This window comes from Trichoplusia ni, chromosome 5 (assembly GCF_003590095.1).
Source record: "Trichoplusia ni isolate ovarian cell line Hi5 chromosome 5, tn1, whole genome shotgun sequence".
NCBI classification, from domain to species: domain Eukaryota; kingdom Metazoa; phylum Arthropoda; class Insecta; order Lepidoptera; family Noctuidae; genus Trichoplusia; species Trichoplusia ni.
The window spans coordinates 996316-1004715 of NC_039482.1; the positions used below are offsets into that span (position 1 = coordinate 996316).

An 8400-nucleotide genomic window follows, 5' to 3' on the forward strand; every position below is an offset into this window, starting at 1 on the left:
ACGGCGGGGGCGTAGCATTTACTGAAGCTAAACTATTACAATTATACATACTAAATTAGCTGATATGATAAAATAATTTGGTCCGATGTTTTGTAGCATATTTTGCATGGGTATGTAATGTTGCATATCCGTTCCAGGAGATCAGATAAATTATAAAGAATATTTCACAACCTTGAAGTACTTTTTCTTCTTATTTTACTTTGACCGACTAAATTTAATAATATAATTGTAATATTTACTACGTCCATTATAATTTTTAGAAATCTACCTGAGTTAGAGTATTTTTTTTAAACATATATCATATTATGGTAGGGGCCACAAGTTGATTCTCTTGAATATTATCTAACTAATTTCTTTGAAAGAATATAAATACTGTATCGCATTGCATGAAGGAGTAATAGGATTTTTTTAAATTTGATAATTGGGGGAACGTGCGGCAAGGACAGTGTTAAATAAAACAAGAATTTTACATTTTGTTTATTTTTAAATTTTTTTGGCACATCATTAGATGTTGACCTACCCACTACAAGAACTACGGGGCCAGCCTTTGGCGACGTTCAAACCAAACGTTTAGTCAGCCGCCGATCGATAGAAGGCAGCCCCAGCGTGAAAGATAAACTACGATAGTCGCCAGCGTATACATGTGGCCTAATTACTACGCACAGCAATAACACGAAGAGGAAAAAAGTGATTATGTGGGGGATTACTCTAAATTCCGTAACACTCGCTCACGTTTGGTTTGAACGCTGCCTTACTCGTGTCTAGCGCACAATATAAATGCTTCAAAATGGCAGCGGCACATGAGCCTGCCTATCACCTTATCGTTACCTTGCTTCATCCCAACTACAAAATAACTGTACACCATATCCTACAGGCCGGACAACATAAGTCGATTACATTTTGAACATTGATTTGAATATTTCACTTGGAAATCTAAAACACCAAACATCAAGACTGAAATCTACGGTTCAAAACTTTGATTGAAACATTTAGTTGAATATCATATTATTTTTATATTACACGTAGGTAAACGATAATTAACGTTAAGAAGAGATGAAATTATATAGAAAATAAATAATATAAAGTGGAATAAAAATGAATTGTATACTACTTTTTTTGTATACCTACTAGTCCATAAATTTTGAAACATGTATATAGCTAATCCAAAACTTGATGCAATAAATACATATCAAAAATACCTAGAGTAAAACGTGTAAATTATAAATCACAGTATTGAGTCTTAGTTTCAAATTATAATAGATAAAGAAGTCGAAAAATTGAACAAAAAGTCTCAAAAATTTGGACATTTCAAGCCTTGTATCTAATCGTCATCAGAATCCGCGTCGAAGCGAAGGTTTCGGCTGAGTTGAGTCAGCCTTTCAATCTCCCTGTCATAGTGCTCGAAAGCAACAGCGTCGTCGTCGTAATCGTAGGTGTTGTAGTCCTCGTCGTCGTCGTCGTCGTCCGGGTTGGTCTCCAGCCCGTAGAACGCCTCGTTCATCATGAGCGACGCAGCGTCGGCAGGGTGAAGGCTAAGGAAGGGGAGGCACGATGGGTTGTCAGACATATTAGACAGAACAATCATGAACTCCTTACGAATGTCGTAGCTGAAAACAAAACATAATTACTTGTTACTTTTTTTCTCCAAAACGAGCAGGCCGCTCTTATGTTTTGGAGAAAATCTATTTAGCAACATTTTCTATTTTATATAAAGTGCTACTAGATTTTTTGTTGTCAAGTAAATGTGTTGTGTTTTCGTTTATTTATAATCCAGTGAATGATAGGCTACGACAATGAAAATATCTTTTTATAAACCAATTTGAAATCCATTCCCATACTAGCTTATACTTGACAGTTTAAGATAGTATGGAAATGGATATCAAATTGGATAACTTTAATTACTGACGGTATTAAATGGTACCAACCTGTACACAGGCAAGCCTGTGCCGCCAACGGCACGTGGTGGTTCCACACGGTACTTGTAATCATAACGGTTCACACTCTTATCAAACAGAGGGTCCCAGGCGCACGTAGGGCGGAAGAACGCAGTCAATGGCTGTAATTAGGTCAACATTAGATACTAGACGAAACATTCATTTATTTTACTCAAGCGTCCAAGACAAACATTTTCAAAGTAAGGCATTTTTAATTCATAATTATTATAGTATTCATACTTACGCCATCAAGGACCAGTCGAGACAAGCCGTTAAGAACGGAGATGTGGCGCAAATATTCCGGAGGCCAAGCCATGAACAGGCCATGGCGGACCTTGCTGTAGCTCTTGACCTCAGCCTTGAAAAATAAAAATATTTATCATTTAGCATACAGATAGCGCGACATATATAAAAACACTACAATGGATTTTTTATCTGACAGAACTGTAACTTGCGACTAGTCGCTTTATCGGCTTAATAGTAACTGTAGTTTTTAAAGCGAAAGGTCACTGACCAAGCCCTTAAATTTTACTACAGTCATACCGAAAGAAAGTGAGTTTGTATCTAGATTTTTTTTATTATTTAATTACCCGAAGTCGGCTGCTCCTATTGTAGCTCTCGGCGATATCCTTAGCGTTGCGGGTGATCCAATCGAGAACTTCGCGCTCGCGCCAGCAGCATGCAGTCAACTGCCCATAGATATTGAAGAGCTCATTAAGCCCCGGGGTGCCGCTGAAAACAGGAAAAAAACATAATTATTCGAAATACGCATTTTGTCCATCGTAATAAACTGTGCACTTTATGTGTTAGGATAAACTTACATATGCACCGGATCTTTAGCAAACACCGGGTGGCAATAGATGTAAGGGTTCGGGATATTGAGGACTTCAAATATCTTGACCATCACGTGGGGGTGCGCCAGAATAGCATCCTTCAAGAATTTGTCGGCGTCTCCCAGGTCCTCTGTAAAACAAAAATGATGTGAAAAATTAAGAACATAACGTAAGTTATGATGGTTTACGTTACATGCATATTCCACTTACTCTTATTCTTGAGGGCGACATGGAAGTGCGCCAAAGCGAGTGAATACTTGATGTTGTAAAGCAAGCCAGCCTCGCGTTGCTTATCAAAGTACTTGATTGCTTCGATTAGCCACTCATGCTCACGAGCACGCAGTGCCATGGCATCGATGACGTTTAAGACAGCCAACGGGTCGCTGGGGTCCAGCAACAGCAACATCTTGGCTATCTCCAAGGCGGTTCGGTGACAGCCCTTGCTCGACAGTAAGTACATGTACTTCAGCATGGCCACATGGAAGGGCCTGTTCTCCAAATACCTATACTCCAGTCGCACGTTAGTCTGTAAATAGCAATTATTTTAATTTAAAAAAAGTTACAATATTATAATAGAAATAATAAATAAATTTAATTAAAACTTACTGCCGCCAGATTAAACAGCGGATGGGCAACATATTGCATGAACGTGACCACGTTCTCAAGGATTTCATTCCCCACGGCGTGTTCTTCCATGCGAAACAGGAGATCAGAAATCTGAAACACGATCAATGTAATTAAAAAAACTGAACATAATCGAAAACAAGGTTTTGACTAGGTTCACATAATAACTAGGTCTTGCCTCCAACAGAGCTTCCACATGCATCCTCTTGCGGGCTTCGTCCAAATACAATAGCAAGGTAGAAGGCTGCGATAATGGGAACATGGCAATGAAGTTACGATGCATATGCTTGTAGTCCTCAGAATGGTTAAAGATGAAGTACATGCGGTTCTTCACATCGCGAAATTTGGCCATGCTCAACCCTGAAATTTCGAAATATCGTATTAAGTATTTTTGAATTGTGAATTTTAGTAACCTCATCAAAAAAGTACTTTACATACCGGGCATCTTGTAGTCGTAAAGCATGGTTTCCTTACTCGGATGAACCACAATTCTACGCAGAAGGAGAAGACGATTTGGCTGCGGACGCCTGCTGCAACATAATAGAATATACGAGTTGATTAATATGATGTATGATTTTGTAGGAATATTGAACTTTATAAATAAGGTATATTACCGGCGAGGGTCCTCCTCAGGCCCAAATAAACGCCTTAGTTCATAGGCAACATTGAGATTTTTGGCATCAACGCGTAGAATGCGATATGCCCAGTTGTCACGCTTCGGTGGTTTCGCGGCTCCCGCCTGAGCATTTGCCTCCTTCAGAGAACAGTCAACATAATCCTGGAAATTGCAGAACAAAACTGGAACATCATACATAAAAAGTAAAATATTTTAGAATTGCTAACATTACCTCTCCCGATTTTAGGGCTTTAACTTTCTTCTTGAGATTTTTTTTCTTAACCACGCATTTTTTGGCAACGGCTCCAGTACACTCCTGGTCCTCGCTCTCGCTACGTTCAGAATAGCCAGGTTCAGAATCAGACGGTGAACTTAAAAAAAACTGTGAACAAGAAAAATCTTATCTTACTTCATGAACCCATCAGACTATTTTTTTTTACAGGTACCTAATAAATTTTATACTTTTGCTTAGCATCGCAACTGGAGTCTAACTTTCTAAATGTAGGTATTAAGTAATATTTTTGCGAAATATTGTAATTTCTTGTAATTCGTTTCTTAGATGGTTTTAATTGAAAGAAACCCATGGACCGACGCGCAAAAGCGAGCAGCTTGACCACTGCACATGCGCGCATTGCTCTTATGTTTCACTATGGCTTTCCTTTTAAATGTTTTCTAACTAATCTTCAATATGACTTGTATAAAAAGTGTGTTTTTTTTACTTAACGCGTATTTTAAGCATATTAATAGGGCATAGGCAAATGCAAATGCAGTAAAGTTTCAGTTTGCAATGCGCGCGCAGCTACTTGCAAAGACACTGCATACGCGCAAACCAGAACTACGATTTCCCACCATATTTAAGTGAAAATAAATCAATTTGTTATTATATTAGATAACTGTTAAATTTATTAAACTTTTTTATTATTGCAATATACTCTTCATTGAATTATACAAAATACGTATGACATTGATTGAAAGAAGCCTATGGCTTGGTTTGCAATGCGCGCGCAGCTTGCTTGCGGATGCGCGAAACTCGCAAAAAAAATACTATTTAATATTCTATTAAGCCACTCTTTTAATTAATCTTTAGTTTTATAAACATTCTGTCAGATTTTTTTTCAAAGGTTTTACTTAAGATGTGTTCATGGTTTGTCTGAAAGAAACGCGGTAATTACGCGCGCATTAAAAACTGACCTCGTTTGGGACGCGCGTTATTTGCTGCATACACACTGAACAGCACCGAAGATTATTAATCATTTACCACAACTGTCCTTTAAAATATTTACTTTTAGACTACTGGTTATTATTAAACACGGTATCATTAACGCCGAATTATGAGTTTGATTGAAAGAAGCCTTTGGGTTTGTGGCGATGCGCGCGCAACTTGTTGCATGTGCGCCGCACCAAGTGAGTTCCGAATCTCTGACTATACACGTTTTGTTTGTTTTAAATAATTTTAGCTATTACTATTTATTTCAAAAAACTCGTTCCTTTATCGTTATCGTCTCGAAAACGCGTCGCAGAACAATGTCAAACAAAGAATGACGTACCTATCATCACATTTTTATTTTAATTGAAACGTAACGTTATTCTTAAATTTTTATCTTTATATGATCATATCTTTTGATCATATCATCTTATTTGAATGCTAAGAGCATTCAAATAATCATTTAAAACCAAAATATTGTTCTTGTAAAACAAATTCGAACGATAAGAATTGTATTCCGACTTTATATTCTTGAATTCCGAAGCAGTGAGAATAATCAACTCATAACCTGTTGCATAAGCTAGCTTTTAACCAAAACAAAGTTTGAAAACTATAATACAAATAGGTAAGTACCTAATTAATACAGCAGCCATTTTGTGGGGTGCGAGAGAAAATCGATTTCTATGCAGATGCGCAGAATTGCATAATGGAGACTCAAGGGATGGGCGCGGGGGGCGCATCCTGCGCACGGAGAGGTCACGAGGGCGACCGAGGGGTTGCAGAGTTGCGCGGGGGGAGAATCGAGGGTGTGGCCGCTACCTCCGCCATTACATGCTGCACCTATGACCTTTTATGAAAAATAGAACATCACATTGTTTAATTACCTTTGAAGTAGTACCAGCCGCCAGCATTACCTAATACTAAATACGTCGCAGAAGTCTTCAAGTCGCGGGGCCGGTGTTGTGCAGTTGCGCGCAGCACACATAACTATTCTTACAAGGAGTCGCCAGAGATCAGGGAGAGGCTTTGCATGCATTGCGTTTCGACTTACAGGCTCGTGGCAGGGCTTGGCCTTGGGCTGAGCGAAGGCCGCACTGAAGTCATCGTCAGAGTCATATAGCAGCACGGGGGATTGCGGCGGAGCCACCTTCTTCCGCAACGTACGCGAAGACATTTCGTCTGAAAAATATGTTCAATTAATACACAGGCAATATCACACACTTCACTGGGACTAATAAACGAATGAATAGAACCATTAAAATTAAATTCACAGTAAATTATTTGGTTTACGGACCTTTAACTGACAAAATGCCCTCACAGCTCAACCGTCGAGACCGAACTGGCCCGGGCACAGCGGCTAACGGCTTGAGCTATGTCTAGAACATTCATGCGCACTGACGCCAATCAATAATTTGGTGCCTAAGGACGACTTTCCTGGCGTTGGGGTTGAAGCAATATTCTGTTTGGAATAATTTGAATGTGGGAATACAATTTGATGTCTGGCGATACTTACATACAAATCAAAGAGAGCATGTTGTTTACATTAAAAAGTTGAGGCATGGCTTCTAGGACAAAGTATTAACGAAAATTGAGATAACAAAAAATCGTAGACGTCGTTTACATGTAACAATAACTAATTAAGGGATAGGTATTTAAGGTCAATCTTAAATGATACTGAACGGCAAACTTTAATACAATGAAAACTTACTGAAAAACTCCAAGTAGTCACAGGACAGTAGTTTCACGGAATGTTCTATAAGGCGCTCAAATATATTTTTTGTGAAATCGCTACATGCAACTGGTGCAAAAACAATTGTAAAGAGTTATCTAAGATAAATGTCTGTTTGATATCAATAATATAGCCATAGGCCCGCAGTCAAGTCCTGAAAAAAAAAATCAAGAAGTAATATAATTTCAGATGTAGAAGTAATAAAATGAGGGTAGATGTAAATTTAAATTAGCTTATAAAATTACGATACGTTGGCTTGTTAGTCAATTAAGTCCAAAAAATACTTTAGCATTCGGTATACGAATACATGATTAGTATTAAGTATATTTACCCTAAATCCTTAGCTAAAAGCTAAACAATCGGATACAATCAACACGTGTTTCTTTCTTATAGGCGGAACTTGCTCTCGCCGCTTACGAGTCGCTCGTGTAAAGACGGCTCAGCTTATAATGGTCAATGTGATAAAGCGTAAGCGTAAGTTTACCAAAAAACGTTACCTACCTACTTTTAACATTATGAAACGTTATAAAACATTGTCAATGCAATAACAACAACAAAATAACAATGTACAGATAATTGGGTAATTAATTTAGAAAAAGGATATTTTTAACAAACTTACATTGATTAACACCAATAGGTATTCAATAATCTTAATTCACGCTTGGTTCGTTTTAACAGAATAGTATATTCAACATGTGCTTCTTTAGCCAGACTTGAACTCAGAGCTAACGAAACTTCCGTATACAGAGGGTTCAAGCAATAATGGGCAGTTGTAACAAAGAACGGGGTTGCCTATGTACTTATTTTATTAAGCATTACACGTCGAATACGAAGACAAATGGATTACTACTTTTAGAAACTTATTAATATATTTAATTTTAAGACAAGACTACATTAATTCACATAAATAAATATACAAATCTATACTTACTAATATATAAAGCTGGAGAGTTTGTTTGTTTTTTTGTTTGTTTGAACGCGCTAATCTCAGAAACTACTGGTCCAAATTAAAAAAATATTTTTGTGTTGAATAGACCATTCATCGAGGAAGGCTTTAGGCTATAAACCATCACGCTGCGACTAATAGGAGCGAAGATACAATGGAAAATGTGAAAAAAACGGGCAGGTATAAATCATAACTTATATCTTCTACCCACGGGGACGAAGTCGCGGGCAACAGCTAGTATATAATAAGATACTTATATATCTTAAGCTTAACCATGATTCAACTCGTACTTCCTTAAACTTAAACGCAGTATAAATATTAGACCTCCCCGCTTACGAGGCTTTCGTGTAAAGAGAGGTCAACTAATAACAGACAGTTATAACAAATAATGAGTTCTGCATTCAATTACACAAAACATAAATACTTAGTCTTGATTAATAAAATCGGATTAGATTATTAGGGTCCTGTGCCTAAAGAGTAAAAATTTAACCCTTTAAGGCACCGCTGTCAGCCC

At 37.6% G+C, this 8400-nt stretch overlaps 1 protein-coding gene across 6 annotated transcripts; it reads right to left on the bottom strand.

The window, feature by feature from the left end:
• Positions 1-263: 263 nt before the first annotated feature.
• LOC113493959 (transcription factor 25-like) lies at positions 264-7002 on the bottom strand. 6 transcript variants are annotated; one of them, XM_026872009.1, is made up of 13 exons: positions 6506-7002; positions 6263-6390; positions 4240-4389; positions 4006-4169; positions 3830-3921; positions 3570-3751; positions 3374-3484; positions 2978-3293; positions 2756-2897; positions 2525-2666; positions 2179-2292; positions 1926-2056; positions 264-1607 (listed from the first exon to the last, which is right to left on the bottom strand). In XM_026872009.1, the coding sequence occupies exons 2-13, from the start codon at positions 6383-6385 to the stop codon at positions 1322-1324; spliced, it is 1953 nt and encodes a 650-aa protein (XP_026727810.1). In that variant the 5' UTR covers positions 6386-6390; positions 6506-7002; the 3' UTR covers positions 264-1321. The 6 variants fall into 6 exon arrangements, with proteins under 6 accessions (XP_026727810.1, XP_026727811.1, XP_026727813.1 ...); XM_026872010.1 differs by having other exon boundaries at positions 3830-3918; positions 6506-6757; XM_026872012.1 differs by having other exon boundaries at positions 4006-4145; positions 6506-6756.
• Between the last annotated feature and the right edge of the window lie 1398 nt (positions 7003-8400).